Below are 21598 nucleotides of genomic sequence, written 5' to 3' on the forward strand. Positions count from 1 at the left end.
GGGCACTTTTGAGAGTAAAGGGTGTGCCGTTAGTTACCCCAGAGCGGCAGGCATACCTGAGCACTCCCGGGGACAGTGAGTCACCCTTGTGCCGGCAACATCGTCGCTGTTGAGACTTCGAGGGCTGAAGCCCTGCGTGACTCAAGTCCCCGGACTCCTCGGGGAGACCGGGAACCCTGGGGTTCCCTCCGACAGGGCTGGGGCGCCAGGGCCTCTCGGTTTCCTAATTAGGGCACGCTAGTAAATGAGACAAAGCGTCCGCAGAGCCCAGCCAGCTGCAGGCCTGCCTCGCTCGGCAGGGGCACCCACCCGCCCCACCCTCCTCCCACAGGAGCTGCCCTTTGGAGGAACTCCAGGCGACGGCAGGATTCGCTTCGCCCCTTCCCACCCGGGTTCTCCCAAGTGCACGCGCTTCCTTCGAGGAGGACACAGCCTGAGGCAGCCGGCCGTGCAGGACCCGTCGTGCTGGCAAGGCAGGCCCCCAAGGGTGCGCCCACACGGGCCCCAGGCCGGGCGGGGACGGTGACCTGCGGGGCGCGGGCGCAGTGTCCGTGGTAACGCGCGTGGGTGAGTCGTGATTGCAGTCCGTCCTGAGGCACAGCACTTGACAGTTTATAGTGCTTCACGCCCCTAATCTCATTGGAGACTTTGCAACAGCCCTGCCCATGGCCACCGATGCCCCCGCTCGCAAGAAAGAGCCGAGGTGCCCAGGTTGCCCTGGGAACCCGCGGCAGCGTGGGGGCTAGAACCTGACCCTCTCCGCCCCCAGGCGCCTGGGCTCCTCCCCCGACCCTCCCTCCTCCGCCGTCTCTAGGGTGTGCCCGCCGCTGTCGGTGCCTCATCGCCACCGCAGAGCCTCTGCTGCGGGCCTCGAGGACGTGGGGTCCCGGCCCCGCGCTGGCCGCGCCGCTGTGGGTAAGTGTCCGGTGTGAGCGCCCCCCGGGACGCCCAGCGCCCTGCGCGCCTGGCGGCGGCGGGCAGCAGGCGCCGGGCGGTGGCCTGATCCCGCACCGCCCCCTCTCCGCCGGGCTGAGGATGGGGGCGCCGGGAAGCGGAGTGATGAAGGGACCGCCCCGCCCCATCCTCTCCACTGCCTTGGCGCCCCTAGATTCTGGGCGGGAGTGGGCTCCAAGCGCTGAAAGTTTCCCAGACACCCCTCCTATGCCTGCAAGCTCCCAAGCTGCCTGCAATGGAAGGAAAAATGTGGGAGGCGGGTCGCCAGAGGGAAAGTGGGTAGTGTTTGGGATTTTGTTGGAAATCCACGAAAGCGAAGAGCCAACTTCAGTTAGTTACACGTGGATTTTCGACTGCGCGGGGTCGGCGCCCCTACCCACCACGTCGTTCACGATGGTCAACTGCAGTTCTGTCCTGGGGGCGGGGCGGGGGGCGCGGGCATGACAGAGTGGCTGCAAAAGCTGGGCGCGCTGGGTCCGCGAGCTGGGGAAAGCGGGTGGCTGCGGCTGATACTGGGGCCCTGCGGGCGGTGGGGAACCAGAACCGGCTCCACCAGTCCCGGGCCTGGACGTGGAGGGAAATTCTTTGCGGGTGAGTTTCGTCCCTGGGGTGTGTCAGGCAGGGCTGGGCAGACAGGACCGGGGAGTGGAAAGTGGGGGCTGCCCTGGGTGGGCTGCCTTGGGCGGGGGGTCAAACCGCTCAGGATCCCTCTCCTCTAAGGGCTGGTGGACAGGGCTCCAACCCCCACCTCAGTTTTCTAGAACTTCCACCAGGCGAGTGGCATGTTGGGGAGGAATCAATCTCCTGATTCTGACAACAGCCCAAGAAAGCAGGACTTGTTTCCCTTTAGAGATAAAGGCGTGGAGTCAAGGAGCTTTGGGAATTCTGGGAAGTCCCCCCTTTCCCGCCCCCCTCCCCCCAGTTAGTGGCCGAGTTGAGGCTTGAATCCAGATGCGACTCCACACGCCATGCACATCCCACTGCCCCTCGCCGAAGGCCAGGTCTTCGAGGGAGCAGGGAAGGGGAGGCTAGGAGGGTGTCCAGGAGTGGGGTCTTCCGCTGCCACCCGATTCTGGCCCAGAGTCCCAGGAGGGCTGAAGGGCCCAGAGGGACTGCACCTTCTCTCCAGTGAAGGGAAGTCTTTCTCCCCAAGTCACCTGGTCCAGACCCTCCTTAGGGCTCCTGCCTACGCCTCCCAGCCCCTCCCTCCAAGCTGCCTAACAATTCGGCAGTCGTCTGTTGGTTCATTCAGCATGTACTGAGTATCTACTCTGTGCCAAGCACTGGGCACTAATAAAGCAGTGAGCAAGACAGAGTTGACATTCTAGTCGGGGAGACAAGGCAATAAATAATTTTTTAAAATGTAAATACTTTCACTTCAAGTGGTGATTAAGTGCTATAAAGAAAATAAAGCTGGCAGGAGCAGAGCGGCTGGGAGGGAATGGGCTCCCAGATTCAGGATTATCTGGGGAGGCCTCTCAGGCAGCTGTTTTCAATCAGTGCGCTGCAAGAATTTTAAAAACATGCAATACCTGACTAGTTAGTCAAGGGCACTGACCTCTTTTCCCTTAGATTATCAAATTTTAAAAAAGACAACAGGCAATACAACGCTAGCTGTTTGGTGCGAATGAATAAAAATTGTACTTTTTTTTTTTTTTTTTTTTTGCTGTTGGTTAATAAAAAATATATATTTCGGCGTTCCACAGAATTCTAGTGATTAGTTTATGTGTGCCATGAGATGAAAAGGTTGAATATCGCTGCTCTAAGGAGATGCCTGAGCAGAGGCCTCAGCGGTGAGAAGGGCCCAGGCACATGAGGTTCTGGAGGACGAGCATTCCAGGCAGTGGGAAAAGTGCAAGGCTCCCGGGGTCCCCACGGTGGCCGGAGCAGAGAGAGGCAGGGTGACAATGCAAGAGACAAGGGTGAGAATGTCGCCTCTGGGGGCAATTCTAAGTGCATGAGAAGCTAGTAGAGCGTTTTAAACAAGGGAGTAACATGAGTCAATGTCATGGACTCTCGGGGTGCAGGAGCAGACATCGAAAGGCCAGTGAGGAGTCCCTGGCAATGATACCAGCAAGAGTTGATGGTGGCTTGGACCAGGGTGGTGGCAGTAGAGGGGTGAGAAGTGGCCGTGCAGGGGCTGGACCGACAGACATCAGGCATGTTCAGAATCACCAACCAGCCCCAGGAGCACTCACATGTGCGTGCAGACCCTCATATGCACGTGGAGAGCCGCATGCCATCGCACCCATTACGGCAGGCAGACACTAGTCTCTTTCAGGCAGACCCACCTAGCCACACCCTATGAGTCACGCTGGGACTGAGAAAGATGTATGATCTGGAGGTGCGAACAGAGCCCTGGCGTCCAGCGTGGCTGGGTGGCCCTGGCACAGGGAGCAGAGAGGTCTATCTAGATACTGCTCTGGATCTGGTGTTCCCCCAGAGCCAGACCATTACCACCCTTCACGCACCCCCCCAACATGAAATGGGCTCCCAGCTTCATCACCTCCTGGCTGCGAGACCTTGGGAAGGTTATTTCCCCTCTCCCAGGCTCAGGATCCTGTGTAGAATAAGATTCAACCCCAGCCTCACGGGACGGCAGCGAGGCGTCAGTGAGGGAAGTCGCAGGAAGCTGGACTGAGGCAGGCATCCAGCAGGGACGGGGAGAGGGGGTAACGGGCGGCGCAGCCCTGGCAGCCACAGTCCAGCCTTGAATCCAACTCTAGTTTTTCATTATTTTTTTTTAATTAATGACTTAATGAAATCATTTGAGAGAGAGAAACATTGATTTGTTGTTCCACTTCTTTATGAATTCATTGGTTGATTCTTGTGTGTGACCTGACCGGGGATTGAACCCGCAACCTTGGTGCATTGGGACAGCACTCTAACCAACTGAGCTCCTTGGCCAGAGTGTCCAACTCTAGTTTTCAATGAGTGACTTGACCTCTCTACATTTCACAAGCGGCCAGCATTTATCGAGCACTTACTAGGTACTAAGTGCTTTGCAACCCTTATCTCCATCTGTATTTGAGAAGCCCAATAGTATTTACATCAAAGGGTCATTATAGGGATTAAATGAAATCTTGCACATAGTGTTTAGCTCTATGCTTGGCTCATAGTGAATAATGACTGGTAATTGTTATTATCAGCAAGTGTACGTTCCCTTCCTTCTGGTATACTAGCTCTGTGACTTTGGGCAGGTTACTTACCCTCTCTGCCTATTTATCCATACTTCAGGGAGCATAATATTTCTGATCTCATCGAGTCTTTGCATTGATCAAATGAGTCCATCCACATAAAAAGCTTGGAACAGTGCTGTGTACATAATAAGAGCTTGATAAACGTCGCCTATTCATTAACATGGTTTTTCCTATTATTCCACCAGTTGTGCACAGCCCCCGGCGTCCCTACCAGGCACCAGGCCCCCGGCGTCCCTACCAGGCACCATGGACTGGAAGACACTCCAGGCCCTGCTGAGCGGCGTGAACAAGTACTCCACAGCCTTTGGGCGCATCTGGCTGTCCGTGGTGTTCGTCTTCCGGGTGCTGGTGTACGTGGTGGCCGCAGAGCGTGTGTGGGGGGATGAACAGAAGGACTTTGACTGCAACACCAAGCAGCCAGGCTGCGCCAACGTCTGCTATGACAACTTCTTCCCCATCTCCAATATCCGCCTCTGGGCCCTACAGCTCATCTTCGTCACCTGCCCCTCGCTGCTGGTCATCCTGCACGTGGCCTACCGTGAGGAGCGGGAGCGGAAGCACCGCCAGAAGCACGGGGACCAGTGCACCAAGCTGTATGACAACGCAGGCAAGAAGCACGGCGGCCTGTGGTGGACGTACCTGCTCAGCCTCATCTTCAAGCTCACCATCGAATTCCTCTTCCTCTACGTGCTGCACACTCTCTGGTACGGCTTCAGCATCCCACGCCTGGTACAGTGCTCCGTGGTGCCCTGCCCCAATACCGTGGACTGCTACATCGCCCGGCCCACGGAGAAGAAGGTCTTCACCTACTTCATGGTGAGCGCCTCTGCCATCTGCATCGTGCTCACCATCAGCGAGATCTGCTACCTGATCTTCCACAGGATCCTCAGAGGCATGCGCAAGAACAGGTCCCCAGGCAGCCGCAACCCCAGATCCTCAGCCAGCCGGGCCTCCACCTGCCGCTGCCACGGGAAGCTGGTAGAGGCTGGGGAGTTGGTCCCGGACTCCGGCTGTGAGAAGCTGCCTGCTTCAGCACCCACCCTGACCCCCATCTGACCACAGGCTGGGAAGCGACACCGGGTCTGCAGATGGGGGACAGGTCAGGAGGTCTCGCACCTGTGGAGGGGTCCAAAGGTGCTGGGTGCCCCCACTCTGAATTCACCAAGCGATCCAATTTTGGTTTTGGCAGAAACTTTTTGAGCGCTGAGCACTGTGCTGATCACCTGGGTAGATAGAGGCCACACCACAGGCCCACTGCCAGCCCTCAGGGGAGACAGACATTGAAACAAGCACATTAACTAGTATGCAAGGGGATGCTTAGGCCACTCATCGCAGAGCTTCTGAAACCTAACCCAGGAGGGGGTGATCAGGCCAGCCTCCCCTGAGGCTGCAATGTTTAAGAGAGGTGAGAAGTGCTTGGAGCAGAGAGAATGGCAGCTGCAGAGGCCTGGAGGCCACCAGAAGAGAGATGCTTGGGGGTGTGGGAGGGGGGGATGTGCCAGACCAAAAAGAATTTTCCTTCCCTTGGAAGAGGCACCCAGATCCCTGCAGTGCAGAGGAAGAATTCTCCAAGCAGTGGGAGGCCTGGAGTCCTGAGAATGGACTTGGGAAGCTGAGGAGGAGCCCCTGGTGATACCAACCCCCTGCTCGGGGCACCCAGGCACCCTCTGAGTCCCCACTGCTCTCAGGGAAAGTCCCCCTCCCCCAGGTTCCACTCTGCCAGCCTCAGGAATCTTTGCTCCCGTCTTTCCCCACAAATGTGCTCCATCTGGTGCCAGTCTTTCCAACCCTGCTCGGTGGGACTCAGGGTCATTGTCCTGATAGGAACACCCCCACAGCCGTTTTCCTTGAAATCAATAAAGGCTGTGTTTTATACAGGTTGGCTCCGTCCTCTCTTCTCCCACACTGCCACCCACAAGACCCTGAAGGCAGGGAAGGTAGCCCTCTGAGCTAGGGGGGAGCCAGGGCGTGGGGCGGGGGGGGGGATGGAGGGGGAGCCGCGGCTGAAGTTAGGTTGGGGCTGGGATTGACAGGCGGCGATGGGGTGGAACCTACAGTGATTGGAGGCGTGGTCACAAGAGGGCGCTACGCTCCCACTACAACCAGGCTTCTAGCCCTTTGTAGGGAAGACGCTGTCCTCGCACACACACAATCACTGTCTTATCGTTATAGACAAATCACAGTCCCTGCTCCTTTGTAACTCAGTCACTGACAGCACAACCTCATTCCCACCCTGTGTATACAAAATCTCTGTTAGTCATACTCTCACGTCTTAGATACACTCCCAACAGGCCAGCTGTCTCTCCTGAAGGCAGGTAGCCCCAGCCTCACCCAAGCATTATTCAACTCTTCTCATTTTTCCTGAGTATTTTTTTCCATGCCGGGCCCCTGGCAGGATGCTGGGACTGCATCGGGAGTAGGAGAGGAGCCCAGACAGCCCGGAGGAGACGGAAACACATTCATCTGCATTAACAACCCTCTGGACTGGCTCAGAGTCCCACCCCCAGCGCTCTGTGACCACCTGAAATTTAGGGGACGCCGACATCCAAGTCCAGACCAGGATACAAAGAAAAAGAGATGTGAAGCCTGTAGTGACCTAGAGGAATGTTCAGTGACTATTAAAGCTGAGGCCAGGAGCCAGAAATCCAGGAGGCAGTTGGCCAAGAGCCAGCGTGGGCAGGGAGAGGTCGGGTCATTATGCAGCGAGAACAGGCTGCGGGTTCACCTTCGCTCTCCGTGTGGCCGTTAGTGAGATGAATAAGCCAGACAAGTTTAAGGGCCCAGGGTTGGGCTGACACCCAGCCCCCAGGCCTGAATTGTAGCTCAACCACTTCACGACCACAGCTTTGCCGTGCTACACCTTGGCAAGCTTGCAGAACCTTAGTCTTGTCACCAATACAATGGGAAGCTTATCAAGCAGGGTTCTGGCAGGAAACTGGTGACACATTCAAACCAAATAACTTTAAAGAGTTTCCGGGGTGAGACTGTTTTAGAAGCCATGGGCATGATTAAGAAAACGCACAAAGGGTCACTGTGGTATCTCTGGGCTGGCACCAGGGCAGCAATGGACAGGATTGCCACACAGGAGCTGTGGGTTGCAACCAGGTAAACTCCGCAGCTTCACTCTCTCATCTCTTGCTCATGTGCTGGTGGCTCCCCCTGACCCAGCCCAACCAGAAGCCAGAGGGTAAGGGCGCCTATTGAAGCAGTCAGCCTCCCAGTCACAGAGCAGGCTGGGGGCGGGGCGGGGGGGCGGGGGGGGGGCAGAGGGAAGAGTAGAGCAGACAGGCAAAGGGAACATATCCGTGCCAGCAGTCAGGACAGCACCTCGGACTGTTGTAGCAATAAAAGGAGATGCTGTTGGTAAAACGTTAGTAGAACTGACATATCCAGTAAATATCCAGAGACAGCCATGCTTAGGAAAGTCTCGGCCTGCTGCCGGGGCCCTGTAGTACCACAGGCCCCGATTGAACAGATGGTTGCAAAGGTCTCAGGGACAGGTGATCTCTATCTACTTACCACCATGCATTCCAGCATCTTCCAGGACATTTCAGCTGCCTGGCCAAGGGGGGTTTAGAGATCAGGGCAATCAGAGAACATGATGGGCTACCCCGGCATGGGTTGAGCTTCCAACCTGACCCTGCTTCTCCAGGCTGAAGGCCAGGACCATGGATGAGGATGTTCCAGCCCTGGACGTCCTGCCTTTGGCCTGAGAGCTGTTTTGAGCATCACAGCTTACTATTCTCATCCAGTATGTGTTGGGCTAATGTTCATCACCCAGAGTTCCCAGCTCACATCACTGTTACCACAAGATAGCACTCATGTCCCCTTGGTCTTCTCTGCTCAGGGTACACACCTCTATATCTTCCTCCCCTATTGCATGAGAATTCATTGCACGCTTCCTTCAGTCATGCATGTGATAGATTTCGATTTCATATACATGTCCTTCAAGTCTATATCTACTGCATGATGTAACAGCCACCCTGCAGCCTTAGGCGAACAGGAGATTGTTTTGTATTCATCACAGTGGTCTTAGTCTCATTATGGACTAAATGTTTGGGTTTTCCCAAAATTCATATGTTGAAACCCTAACCCTCAATGTGTTGGTATTAGGAGATAGCACCTTCGGGGGTGACTAGGTCGTGAGGGTGGAGCTCTCATGAATGGGATTAGTATCCTTCTAAGAACAGACAGGAGCCCTGGCTGGTGTGGCTCAGTGGATTGCGCTCTTGCCTGCAAACTTAAATGTCGCTAGTTCGACTCTCAGGGCACATGCCTGGGTTGCAGGCCAGGTCCCTGGCTGGGGGCAGGCAAGAGACAACCAACTGATGTTTCTCTCGCACACAGATGTTTCTCTCCCTCTCTTTCTCCCTCCCTTCCCCTCTGTTTGAAAATAAATGAATAAAATCTTTAAAAAAAGATCCATGAGAAGGATGATCTTTTTCTCTCCACCATGTGAGATCAGGTTGAGAAGACAGCCCAGTGTAAACCAGAAAGAGGGCAGTCACCAAGAACCCAACCATACAAGCACCCTGACCTCAGACTTCCAGCCCCCAGGAAGCTGAGAAACCTATTTCTGTTGCTGAGGCCCCCCAGTCTGTAGTACTCTGTCATAGCCTGAGCTGACCGGGGCACCCTCATCATCTCTCACCTGGATTGTGGCAACAGCCTCCCTCCTGCCCCCCTGGGAAGCAGACTCTGGGGAAGAGTTAAGAGTACAAAGAATGTTCTGGGGGTAAGACCTGTGAACAGAAAGGGGACAAAGTAGACTGAGCAACAAGACAGGGAGCTCTGTGTCTGGACAAAGACTGTTTCTCAGAGAAGCCTGCACTGAGCGCACAGGGTTGGGCTTGCGCAGGGCCTGGGGCCACGCCGGGGCAGCGGACGCAGGCCTGAAAGTGCTAATGAAATGGGGGAAGTCTGGGTTCGAGCTGCCTGTCGCTACCAGAACCCACGAGTAGAAACAAGGACTGAATGTTGATGGGCGCTGTATTCAGATGGTTGGCGATCTGAAAAGGCAGCGGTATGTCTTAATATCTCATTTCAAGCTGACCTTTTTATAAGGAGAAGAAAGGGTAGGTAAGGAGTTTGGGTTAATTGGATTAGAGTTGCAGTCTGGAGGTGATTTCCCTAGTACTTCTTTACCCGTTGGTCCTTGGTCGATTATCCGCATCCCTGGCCTTCCCCTCCCGGGAATGCAGCGGCTCAGACACCGTCTCCCGGGCCCGCAGAGCCCCTGGGGCACAGTGGTTGAACCGCTTGTCACCTTCTGCAGTGTGTCCCTGCACTCCAGTCCCTGCAACAACAAACTTCCACATGCAATAATCACTTAAATCTATCAGCAAAGCTAAAATCTTTCACTTTTGAGCTCCCCTGTCATTAACAGCTGGAAGCTGACCAGACCTCGCACGGCTGCCCAGCAAGGCCTTTAGTACAGGGGGGCACCCACTGTTCACCACCCACCCCCATAGTCTATTCCCAGCACAGCGGTCAGGGTGATCCTGTCTACACTGAAGTCAGGCTGTGTCACGCCTCTGCCCAAAACCTCGGAAGCTTCTCACAGAGGGCTTTTCAGCCGCCTGCAAGCTCTACGCCAGCCCACACCCCAGCTGTTCCCTTTCGGAACCCATTCCTTCTCTTTGCCCACCTCGCCCCAGCCACAAGGACCTCCTTGCAGGTCCCCAGGTAGGAAACCCCAGGCACGTTTCTGCCTCGGGAGCTTTGCTCTGTGGGCTCCTTAGCCTGGAATGATGCTCTTTCCCCTCGGGGCCACAGGGCTCCCCTCCGTTCAGGGCTTTCAACAAAGGGATGTCAGCCCCTTGGTGAGACTGCCTCCTCCGTTCTCTTCAGAACAGAAACTGCCGCCACCTGCACCCTCAATCTTCTCTCCCTACTGTACTTGCCACGTAGCATTTATTACCATCTAGCAGCTTCCACATTTTATTTCATCTCTCCCCCCAGCTGGAATCTAAAATCCACTAGGACAGGGATTTTTGTCCCCTGATTGCTGCTCTTCAGTGCCTAGGACAGTGCCACATCACCAGGGGGCAATACATATTTGTTGCATTAATAAATTTGTAACAGGGTACAGCCAGGCCCCCCCACAAAGGGTATTTTGTAACAGGGTCCAGAGATTGGGGTGTCCAAGAAAAATATATTCTCCCCACCCCAGGGCGGGCCGCCATGGGGGATGGGAGCCTTGAGCAGGGCCTTTGAGAGTCAGTTTGCATGTCAATAACAGGATAGCTTCTTTCCTCATTTGCAAAGAGGATTATTTGACATATCACCAAAGCTAATCAAGAAGGTTTAAAAGACTCAATACAAAATGTAACTGAGAGAAAGAGGGGAGACAGGGGCCTGCAGGAGAGACAAAGGGACACAGGCTCTGAGGAACAGTGTGAAGACCACACAGGAAGAAAAAGGGGAGAAAGGATTCTTGCTAGTGGGCCATGGGAAGGTGCCACATGGTTATGGATTAAGAGCTGGAGAGCGCAGCGACACAGCGGAGGGTGCTGAGACCAGCGAGAGGCCTGCCTAGCCGAGCCCCGGACTTCCGTTCTTTTCCTTCTGAAGGACGGTCCCCCTGACTGGCCTGACTGGCGTAACTGGGCAAAGTGGGGAAGGCAGGACAGTGTGTGTGCTGGTGATTGTTTTGAAGGGATTTTGAGGTTTAAGGGTGACATTGAGCCATTAATCAAACCTGTATAACTTTTGAATAAATAGTTCCTTTCCTTTTCACCAAACTGCCATTCAGAGCCATAATTCCAAGGGCAGCGGGCAAAGGACCCACAACCAAGGGATCCTGGGAAAGGAGGGTGTCGTTTTTTCGGTAATAGCATCTGGGCAACCCATCCCCCTCCCCCGGCCCTTCCGTTTGGTAACAAATTCATACATGGGCCTGGTGCCCTGCTAGGCCCTGGAGGTTTAAACAAGGCCCTGCCCGCCCCCAAGGGTCGTGCAGTCTAACGGAGGCCGGCGGTAAACACAAGCAAGCAATGCACTAAGGCTGGGGGAGGGGAAGTGGGGACTTGTTCAAGGGGGTATGGAGTTTCAATTTGGCAAGATGAAAAAGCTGTGGAGATTTGTTGTATCACAATGTAAACATACTTAACACTATTAAATGGTACATTTGAAAATGGTTACGATGGTAAATATTCTGTGTTTTTCTTAACATAAGGGAAACTTTTAAAAATGCATCCGGGGCAGTACCGGAGCCCCTGGGAGCACAAAGGAACACCTAAGCCCGCACGGGACAGCCAGGAGGCTTCTGAGAGAAAGGCCGGAACAGGCCTTTCCGCGTGTGAGGGGCTCCAGGCGGAGGGAACAGTGCGGACACAGGAGAGCGCCCCGAGAACCACAGACGAGTCTGGCTGGATCACCAAGTGAAAGGGGAGAGGGAGGAGGCGGGAGAAGGGGCCGAGGCCAGGAGGCAATAGGACTCCGTAGAAGGGTTTAAGCAGGGTGGCTATCTGGTCAGGGAAGGGTGGAGGCTGGGTTGGAAGGGGTGGGGCTGGAGGCTGGAAGCCCATCTGGGAGGCCGCTGAGATGGTGGCCTGAACAGGGTCAGGGCAGAGGGAGCGGAGGGAGAGGTGGGGTTCTGGGGATGCTTTCCAGTGGCAATGGCCAGGTTACGGGGATTGCTGTCTCGCTCATCTTCCTTTTCCTGGGAAGGGGCGGAATCATTCAAACCCTGACTTCTAGAGCGTCTCATGGAGCAGAACAGGGTGAGGGCGCCCTTGGCACCCTGACTCACTCCTCCCTCCTTCCCAGCCGACGGATCCAAAAGGCTTTGCGAGAGCCTGGGCCCAACCACAGGAGAGTTCTGGGAGCAGAGGTTGCAGTGGGGCGTGACAAGAGCCTGCCTCTAGGGACCTCTGTTCTCACGCCCTCACGGGTCACAACCAAGTGGGTGCAGCTGACAGCTTTGCGAAACCAGAAGACTCAGCTCAGACTGATCCTTGTGAGGTCTGAGCTGAGCCCACCCCACTTGCTGCCCCAAAATCCTGCTACTGCTGAAGGCACAACCCTCCGGGACCCTGGGGCGCAAGGAGTCCAGTGACTAAATCCTGTCATGGAGCAACAAGGACCTTTCTGCCACCAGCCCCAGGCCTTGTCCCCAACCTGAGCCATCCCTGCCACCACTAGGCCCAGGAGCTCCCTCTCCCTGCCCCACCCGCCTCCCTGCCCCTATCTGCTCTGTTGACAGAAGAAAGGTCCAAACCTGTAAAGAATTTTTATGAGTTTGAGTCAAACAAAAGATACGCCCGGAAGCAAGATCTCAACAGACTATAAGATAAATGCTTCCGAGTCGTGACAGTTTGCAGCTCTTTTTTTTAATGCATTTGGAATTAAGGAGGGAACCTAAGAAAGATTACTCAAAGCTGGGAGAAAGCCAAGCCAGGTAAGTATGAGATCACAGCATAGCTAAGGCGTTATGTGCTCTCTGGAGAGTGGTCGCCCTTTGGGAGGAGGGCTCTGAAAAGAGGCATTTGGAAGAGGCATCAACCTTGATTCACAGAAACAATGAACAGGGCTTACTTAAGGCAAAGATAAGCCTTTAACTAATGAAGTCATAGGCCTCAGATATGGCTACTCACCATGTCCTGCCTAATTAGGAATTTATGGTCAGATCACCCTGTGAGGTTACTTTCCATAGGAACCTCCCCCCTTTGTTCTCTGTCCACAGCTCCCACCAAGACCAACTCACAAACCCTTTGTGCCACAGACCTTTTGTCACATGTTTTTAGCCAACACTCACTTAAGGGCTTTCTTGTGTACAATCTCCTACCAACCCTACACGATGTTACTGCTTATCCCCATTCTGCAGAGGAAGAAACGGAGGCCCAGGGGTTTATGCAGCTTGTCTAAGGGCACAAGTGTCAACAACAAAGTCTCAGCTCCAGCTCTGCTGCTTCCACCCACCAAGGCAGTGAAGGCTCAGCACCCTGGAAGTGATGGCCAAGGTCTCGGGGCCTGGCAGCCCCAGGTCCTTGGGCCTTTGCTCTTTCTATTGCTTCTGCCTAGAACTTCTTCCCCCACTTCACTCCCACCCCCAACCTGGCTAAAAATGCAATCTCCAGGAAACATTCTTAACCAAGTCGCCCTGTCCTTCTCAGGAGAACGTTCCACCCTGACCATAGTGCTGTGACCCAAGGGCTGATATGCTCCGTTCCCACCTCCTGCCCCAGCCAGTGAGAGCTGGTGGCCAGAGGCCGCGCAGGCTGCACGCAGACCCTCATGAATGTTTATCAACAGGGGGAAGCCTGGATGAACGATGGTGGGCTCTGCCCCCCACCACCACGTAGAGCCATGAAAATGGGACCCAAGCTAAAGGTGGAGAATCCCCCCTCCCCAGTGTCAAGTGGCCCATGGGAGTTGCTCAGCGGCCTCTGACCGTGTAGCCGCCCAGGAGCGGGGGATGTTTGAGAATCGTGCAAGGACACAGCCTGGGTTGAGACCGGGGCTCCACCCCAGACTCCAGGGAGGGCACTGTGGTTCCCCAAGTCCTAATGAGCTGTTCTTGCCAGTTTCTGGCACAGTGCGGGGCACACCGGCTGCCTAACACAGTGGTCTCCCTTCTTCCCACCTGGGACGATAGACCCACAGGGCAAAGGGAAGGCCCTGCCCTGGAGGCCCCGTTCCATAAATCCCCCCACCCCCCGCCGGCTCTGAGACCTCGGCATTAACGACATCAAGAGTTTACTACGGGGACTTACAAAGGAGGAGGAGGCACCTCTTGTGGGGAAAGAGAACGTGGACATCCTCCACCTCAGGGCAGTCGCTAAAGTGTCGTCTAGGACAGGTAAGGAAGGATGCGGTGCTGGGGCATGACCCACCGCCGGTAGGGGGAAGGCAAGGCGCAGGCCTTACGCACTGGCGAGGGGCAGGGCAACAGCTGTGCCTGGAAGGAGCCGCGTGGAGCGTAGGGGAGGGGTCCGTCCCAGTCTCCGAGGGGATTTAGGAGAAGCAGTCTCCCTTGGGGTGGCATCTAGCTACAGCATCCGGCACCAGTCATGCCTTAGGACAGCCTCCTCCACACTCCCCCTCATCACCATCTGCCCACCCTCACAGCCCCTCAGGCCAGTGGCAGGAATCAGTAAATTCTTGTTATCCTTTCCAATTCCACCTCCACCCCCACCCCCGCAACACCCCGCCCTGAAAAACTTTGCCTTCGAGAAGTCCTGTTCCATCACCCAAGAAACCGCAGCGGCTCAGAGAGTTGGCCGCCTGGAATATCGGTGCGGGGAGGAGAGAGCCCCCTGCAACTCCCGGCTCCTAGGGCCAACCTCCGCAGCCCCTTCTTAGAGAGTCACGAGAAGGACTCGGCACCTCTCCTCCCATCCCCCGCTTCTGAAAAGCTTTGCCCGGCCTTCCCGCCGCGCTTCCTGCCCCGCCCCGCCCCGCCGCTCTATTTAAGGCGCCCCAGGCTCGAGGCGCGATCCAGCAGGGCTTCCCTGGCCACCGCGCGTCCCTACTGCCACCTGGGCCGCCTGGCAGGCAGGCGGTGAGTTCTCCTGGGGGCGGGGGGCGGGGAGGGGAGCCGGGGCGCCACCTGCCACCTGACAGGAGCTAAGGGTTGCTGCGCAGTGGGGGGATCAAGAGGCGGGGACGGGAGAACCACCACGACCGCACCCTTCAGTCTGCCAGGCTTTGTGCTAAGCAAGAGTCCTACATTCCTTATTTGTATCTTTCTTACAACCCCAGAAGGAAGGAATATTATTCTTTCCATTTTACAGGAGAGGAGACTGAGGTGCTAAGAGCTGGTCACTTAGCAAGGTCCCAGTTTGTAAGAGGGAGGCGGGATTGGAACCCAGGTCTGCTTCCAGAGGCTGGCTCTAGACAGCTTTGCTCCTTCTTCCCTGTACTCCCCACGCCCCCTCCCCCAAGATGTTCTGGGAACTTTGTGGCCTGTGCCTCCACCCTGCTATGACAATTAGAGAGTCTAGAATTTGGCATTAACAACTTGGCTGGGGGAGGGGAGGAATGGGAGGGTTAGGAGGGATGCAGAAAGGGGACAGGATCAGGTATCCACAAGTAAGTGCAGGTCACTATTGCTGGCAGGGGGACCTAGTGCAGGGTGCTGCCTTTAGGGTCTAGCACCCCTCCTCCCCAAACCCCAAGGGGAGAAGGAGATATGAGGAAGGGAGGAGGGACCTGAAGCTTTGGACCCCCTGAGAAGATGAAGATAGTACCACCACCCCCTTCCACTGTCTGGGGACAGCCTGTCCTAGGCAAAAGGGAGGAGGGACATGGCACAGCTGTGTGACCTTGGAGAAGTACCTAAAATTCCCTGTTCCCGTAGGCTCAGGAGGCTCAACTTGATCTGAATGTTTCTGGGGGCTGCGGACATCCTGGGACTCCGGCTGGGAACAAGAGGGACACACATGTGTGACTAGCCAGGGCCCTAGCTGTACCCTTACCAGAGCTTGGCAGCCATCACCCAAAGATCTGCTTTTAGTCCTGACCATCCTGCTGGGTGTGAGCCCCGGGGCCAGTCCCTTCCCCGCCTTGAGCCTCAGTTTCCCTGTAGCTGTACAGGGCATGGCGGACCTCACTGCAGCCTTGTTGCTAGGATAGCTGAGAAGGATGTCATGCTGAGGTGTCCCCTGTCTCCCTGCAGAAGGAGGCCCAGGAGCCATGGGAGACTGGGGCTTCCTCGAAAAGCTGCTGGACCAAGTCCAGGAGCACTCAACTGTAGTGGGCAAGATCTGGCTGTCGGTGCTCTTCATCTTCCGCATCCTCATCTTGGGCCTGGCCGGTGAGTCGGTGTGGGGCGACGAGCAGTCGGATTTCCAGTGTAACACAGCCCAGCCGGGCTGCACCAATGTCTGTTACGACAAGGCCTTCCCCATCTCCCACATCCGCTACTGGGTGCTGCAGTTCCTCTTCGTCAGCACGCCCACCCTCATCTACCTGGGCCATGTCATTTACCTGTCTCGGCGCGAAGAGCGGCTGCGACAGAAGGAGGCGGAGCTGCGGTTACTGATGGGCAAGGACCCAAACGTGGAGCGGGCGCTGGCAGCCGTGGAACGTCAGATGGCCAAGATTTCAGTGACGGAAGATGGTCGCATGCGAATCCAAGGGTCACTGATGGGCACTTATGTAGTCAGCGTGATCTGCAAGAGCTTGCTGGAGGCGGGCTTCCTGTATGGACAGTGGCATCTCTACGGCTGGACCATGAAGCCCGTGTTTGTGTGCCAGCGCCCACCTTGCCCCCACCATGTGGACTGCTTTGTCTCTCGTCCCACAGAGAAAACTATCTTTATCATCTTCATGCAGGTGGTTGGATTCATCTCCCTGCTGCTCAACTTGCTGGAGCTGGTGCACCTGCTGTGCCGCTACCTCGTCCGGAAACTGAGGGCCCGGCAGGGCCAGGATGCCCCTCCAGCGCACGATGCCGCCTCGGGTCCTCACGCGGACCAGATCTTCTACCTCCCCATGGACCCGGAGCCCTCATCTGAGCCATGCCCCACATATAGCGGGCCCCCATTCAGTGAGCAGAATTGGGCCAACCTGTCTAAGGAGAGGCTGGCTTCTTCCAGGCCCCCTCCCTTCCTGGACCCGTACCCCCAGGGTAGCCAGAAATCCCCTAATAGCTGCATCAGCAATGCTTCCAAGAAGCAGTATCTGTAGGAACCTGAGGCTTAAGTCACCCAGCCGCAGGGCCTGGGAAGTCTGGCTGCCTTGGGTGCCTCCTCCTTGAAGGCTCTGCAGAGATGACTAGGGCTGGGGAAAGTGAGTGCTTGCTGGCCATACGGCCTTGCTGTAGGTTGTTCTTGAACAACTGGGGCCTTCCTGGTCACTAGAGGACACCATGGTTTTCCCTCCAGAAACTGGCTTTGCCCTAGGCACAGACAGAGCCAGCTTGGGGTGCTCTTGGCTGAAGGTGTGGGCCCTTTGGCCTCTTTCACTTGGTTCGGAGGAACCGGCAGCCAAGTGACTCCACCCCCACCATCATGGAAGATTCTCTTCCACCCTGGTTGCCCTCACACCCTGTCCTTGCAGGAAAAAGCTGGTCGAGGCTGCTGGGTCGGCCTCGATTACACACAGAGCCTGTGTGGGATCTGGCCCTGTCAGGGGACATCTTTTTCTCATCACTCCTTCCTAGTTCCACTGTTTATGCTTCTAAAATAAACAGGACTTGAACACAAGCGAGGTGTGTACATTGATGCTGCCGTGATATACATCAGGGTGGGAGCTGAGGGCTGCAGTCGCTCTCCCCAGGCTTTCTTTTCCATCCTGCATCATCTGGCTTTGGCCGCTGCAACCCCAACTCTGGCTAGCACCTTAAACCTTCAAACTCATGCATCCTGCCTCTCAGCTGTCCCAAGTCCTAAACATTCTGCCTTTTGAAATGCCTCGGGCACCACTCCCATTTCATCCCCACTGCCCCAGCTCCCTCAAGCTGCCCATTAATCAGTAGCCAAAGCAGTGTCTGCTCCCACCCTGTCCCATGGCCTCCAGTGCCCCAGCCACTCTGCCCCCAGTAGTGTGCTCCCTCACTGGGCGCCCCCTGTTCCCGAAGCCAGCCTGCCAGCTGAGCCCTGCTCCAGTGAGCCCTGTACCTCATCCCACCTCATCCCGGCCTCTTGGTATTCGGGAGGCAGGTTTAGATCATTTGCCCCCTTCTACCTTGGCCATTTCTGCCCATCAGAATGAGCAACTCAAGGGCCTGCATCATATCTCCCCACCACGCACCTAAAACTCACTCAGGAAGAACAGACAATGGCAGTATAGAGAGGTAGAAGGGACTGTGGAGGGATCAAATCTCTGCCTCTGAGTTACAAAAGTTGCAGGGGAAAAAAATGAACAATTGAACTGGACCTTGACTGGTGAAAAGGAGCTCACCAGTCAAGGTGGGGAGGGGAAGAAGACACTGAGTGTTGGGGCGAGGAAACAGTTTGTGCAAAGGCACATGGAGGAGGGGAAGGACCAGGCGGTTGTGGAAGGTGCTTAGGGCCTGATGAGCCCTCTAGGAAACCCGGAGGAATGTTGAGGATGAGCCCTGTATTGGTAGAGCTGACCTTCCATGTATGTGGCAGGTGACCCAGGTAGGGGGAGCACTCAGGTAGTGGTCCTTGGAGGCAAGCTGGTCATCCTCCCCTACTCAGGGAGATCCGGAGCTGGGATTGGAGGAGGGAATGGGGTCCATCTTACATGGCCACATGCTCCTCTTTGAGAGACTCCAGAAGGTTGGCAACTGGGCCCCTCTTTCATCAAGGTAGATCTCCAAAATGCCAGCTCTGTATCCCTCACCCCAGAGCTCATTCACTCACTTACCCATCGAGTCTGAATGCTCAGCCTGATAAATTACCAGCCCTCTTATTCTTCCAGCTTTGGTTCCCATTGTTGCCTCTGAATCCCTGAGATCCAATAGGCAAGCCGCCTCCTGGCTCCCCAAGCTCACCTGATACATTCTCACCCTGCTCCTTTGTCAACCTGGAGTCCTCTTCCCACACACTTCCAGATTCCATCAGTCCTTTAAACACTACTGGACCCTGGAAAAGGCAGAGCCTGGGTGCAGAAGCAAGAGTATGACGAGCTGGGACATCAGAGGATCCTCAATGTAAATGATGCCTCTGACATGTACAAGGCCATGTGGTCTTAGGTCAATCATTTTGCTTCCCTGGGTCTCCATTTTCTCATCTATAAAATTTAGATAACATCACCGGCCTCACAAGTGACAAGAAATAAAAATAAGAGAAAGCATTTGAGTATGCCTGGTTCCTAGAACTCATGCAATAAAAAATTCACCTCATCTTCTCCAGCAAGGTCATCATAAGTTCTTTCTCCTGGAAGCCCTCCCTGACTCTAGCCCATCTGAAGTGATAATCTGTACCTCTCAGGAACCTGGACCACTGCTTAGCATGAGTCTGTTTCAGCTCCCCAGTCAGTCTTTAAGAATTGTCAGGGAGACAGTTCTATCCCCCATGGGCCTAGCCTTGTATTCACTTCGACTATGATAAGGGATTGAGTTAGACTGGGCAGAAAGTAGGCTGTTCACGCATTGGAAGGGCGTGATCCAGGAGGCTGATGTTCTCTTCTAAGGATTCACCCCCAGTTAGGGTGAGAGGCCAGACCTGTTGGTTAAAGCTTGGTGTGTTAGAGCCAGCTCATCCTGAGGGCCTTGCGAGCCTGTGTTTCTGGTGTTCCCTACCTGTTCTGGCTCATAAAGGTAGAAGAAGACAGGTTGAGGTGAGTGAGGAGGGCATCCTTCCTCTCCCTCAAAGCTCATCAGCTCTGAGCTTGCTGTTGTGGCTGTGGTCAGTCCAGGGCCCAGGCATTTGGACCTTTGGCAAAGCTGGGGTTGGGTCCTAAACTGATGGCAACACAAACACAATGGCAAATGGGCTGGGGGGTTAAGGGTGGGGGTAGTGTATTGGGGACAGAGGACTACACGGAGTGGGATGGGGGTGATGCTGCAGATATCCAATGAAGAGTGACTGCAAGCTTCATCCCATCTGTGTTCACTTCCTAGAGCTGTTTTAACAAAGTCCCACAGACTAGGGGTCTCCATGACAGACACTTACTCTCTCGTAGTTCTAGAGACTTGAAGTTCAAGATCGAGGTGTGGACAGGGTTGGTTCCTTCTGGGAGCTGTAAGGGAGATCTGTTCCCTGCCTCTCCCCTCGCTTCTGGTGGGTTGCTGGCAATCTGATGTTCCTTGGCTTGTAGAAACTTCACCTGCCTTCATCTTCACATCTTCTCCCTGTGCGTGTGTCTGTCTCTGTGTCCAAACTTCTTTTTATAAAGATATCAATCACATTGGACTAGGGCCACCCTAACGACTTCATTTTAAGTCTCTGTAAAGACCCTATTTTTAAATAAGGTCATTCTGAGCTACTGGTGGTTAGGACTTCAGCATACCTTTCTGGGGTACTCAGGTCGACCTATACCACCACCCTACCAGCCCCAGCTCACCTCCAAACCTCGTCAGGGATAGCCAAGGGGAACATTAAGTATATGTTGAACTAAGACATCTCCTGGTGACGTAGCCTGGATGGAACACAGCAAATTCACAACTCACTTCCTTCCTTCACCTTTTTTGTCCTCCCGCCAGCCTATCCCTCGCATCACCAAAATCTAAGTTGGGGACAGGCAACTCTCAGTCACAGAAAGTGTCATAGGAGGCCTGACGCCTGGCTCCCATCCTTCATAGTCACTTGACTATGGTCCTTTTCCCTCTCTGGGCCTCGTTTTCCCCATTGTGAAATTAAAGGGTTGGATGAGAAGCAGGTATGTGGCAGTTAGTTACGAGGAGCATTGCACCAAGTAACGTGTCCCTAATCATTGATCTGAAGCTCACAGGTGATTAAATTAGAACAGATTCAAGATTATTTCTATAATAGGATAAACCCCAGTCCCTGGAATTCACATTGCCTTACTGAGTGAGAAAAAAAGGGATGGGGTTATGTGGAGTGCACTGAGAATTCTGCATAACCCTGGGTCATCTTATCGAGGACCCATGGGAGCATGTGAACGTCATGGGCCATGCATAAACAAAGCGGAGGCAGTTGGGCTGATTGATGTCAAAGCTTCTTTCCAGCCCTGGCTGGTGTGGCTCAGTGGAGAGAGTACAGGTCTGCAAACCAAGAGGTCACCGATACGATTCCTGGCCAGGGCAGATGCCTGGGTTGCGGGCCAGATCTCAGTGGGCATGAGGACATGCAAGAGGCAACCAATTGATGTTTCTCTCCTTCTCTTTCTCCCTCCCTATCCCTCTCTCTAAAAAGTAAACAAAATCTTAAAAAAAAAAAACAACTTCTTTCCATTTGAACATGCTGGCTCACTGACCACTGGGTTGCTGACCTCATGATTTTCCCACTGATCTCCAGCGCCTTGACTGAGGTCCTTCATTTCCTTTTTACAGTAACCTCAGCATGAGCACTGATGTTTGCAAGAAGAGGAATCCATCACAGGACTGTTGGAACTTCTGTCTCCACCTTCCAGCTTTTCCCACTAGCCCTGGCTCGATCTCGCGTAGCTGGGCCACAGGAGGCTCAGCTATTCTGTTTTGTCCACACGAGCACTGTGGCTGCAGGGAAATGGCCACCGGCCAGCCTCAGGCTGCGCTTCTACCCCTCCAGCTGACTCGCACCTCCAGAAGTCTCTGGCCAACCTGCTGTTGGTCTGCTTTCTTCTCCATACATGTCTCCCTCCCCTGGGTGCTGCTATACACAATACTCCAAGTAATCAGAGTCCAGATTATCACTGCTCTTGCCTCAAAATTTCTACCTTATTTTTTTAATTGAATTTAATGGAATGATATTGGTTTATAAAACCATTGAGGTCTTAAGTTTACAACTCAATAAAACATCATCGGCACACAGCATCATGTGCCCATTGTCCAAAGCAAAGTCTCTCTCTGTCCCCATCTCCCCCTTTGCCCAGCCCCTCTCCCTGTGGCTATCACCACACTGTTGTCTGCCTTTGTGTTATGTATA

At 54.8% G+C, this 21598-nt stretch overlaps 2 protein-coding genes across 2 annotated transcripts; both read left to right on the forward strand.

Moving 5' to 3' along the window:
- The first annotated feature begins 794 nt into the window (after positions 1 to 794).
- GJB3 (gap junction protein beta 3) lies at positions 795 to 6052 on the forward strand. Its single transcript, XM_054571543.1, has 2 exons — positions 795 to 915; positions 4340 to 6052. Exon 2 carries the CDS (start codon positions 4401 to 4403, stop codon positions 5208 to 5210), a length of 810 nt encoding a protein of 269 aa, XP_054427518.1. The 5' UTR covers positions 795 to 915; positions 4340 to 4400; the 3' UTR covers positions 5211 to 6052.
- Positions 6053 to 14602: 8550 nt separating this feature from the next.
- On the forward strand, positions 14603 to 17322 carry GJA4 (gap junction protein alpha 4). The gene is made up of 2 exons (XM_054571545.1): positions 14603 to 14658; positions 15775 to 17322. Exon 2 carries the CDS (start codon positions 15792 to 15794, stop codon positions 16785 to 16787), a length of 996 nt encoding a protein of 331 aa, XP_054427520.1. The 5' UTR covers positions 14603 to 14658; positions 15775 to 15791; the 3' UTR covers positions 16788 to 17322.
- Positions 17323 to 21598: the final 4276 nt, after the last annotated feature.

The sequence above is a fragment of the Pteronotus mesoamericanus genome, unplaced genomic scaffold, assembly GCF_021234165.1.
Source record: "Pteronotus mesoamericanus isolate MK-2021 breed Mesoamerican mustached bat unplaced genomic scaffold, CSHL_Meso_final contig_221, whole genome shotgun sequence".
Taxonomy (NCBI): domain Eukaryota; kingdom Metazoa; phylum Chordata; class Mammalia; order Chiroptera; family Mormoopidae; genus Pteronotus; species Pteronotus mesoamericanus.

Coding starts and splice junctions, on each gene's coding strand:
- GJB3 (XM_054571543.1), top strand. CDS start 4,401: ATGGACTGGAAGACACTCCAGGCCCTGCTGAGCGGCGTGAACAAGTAC.
- GJA4 (XM_054571545.1), top strand. CDS start 15,792: ATGGGAGACTGGGGCTTCCTCGAAAAGCTGCTGGACCAAGTCCAGGAG.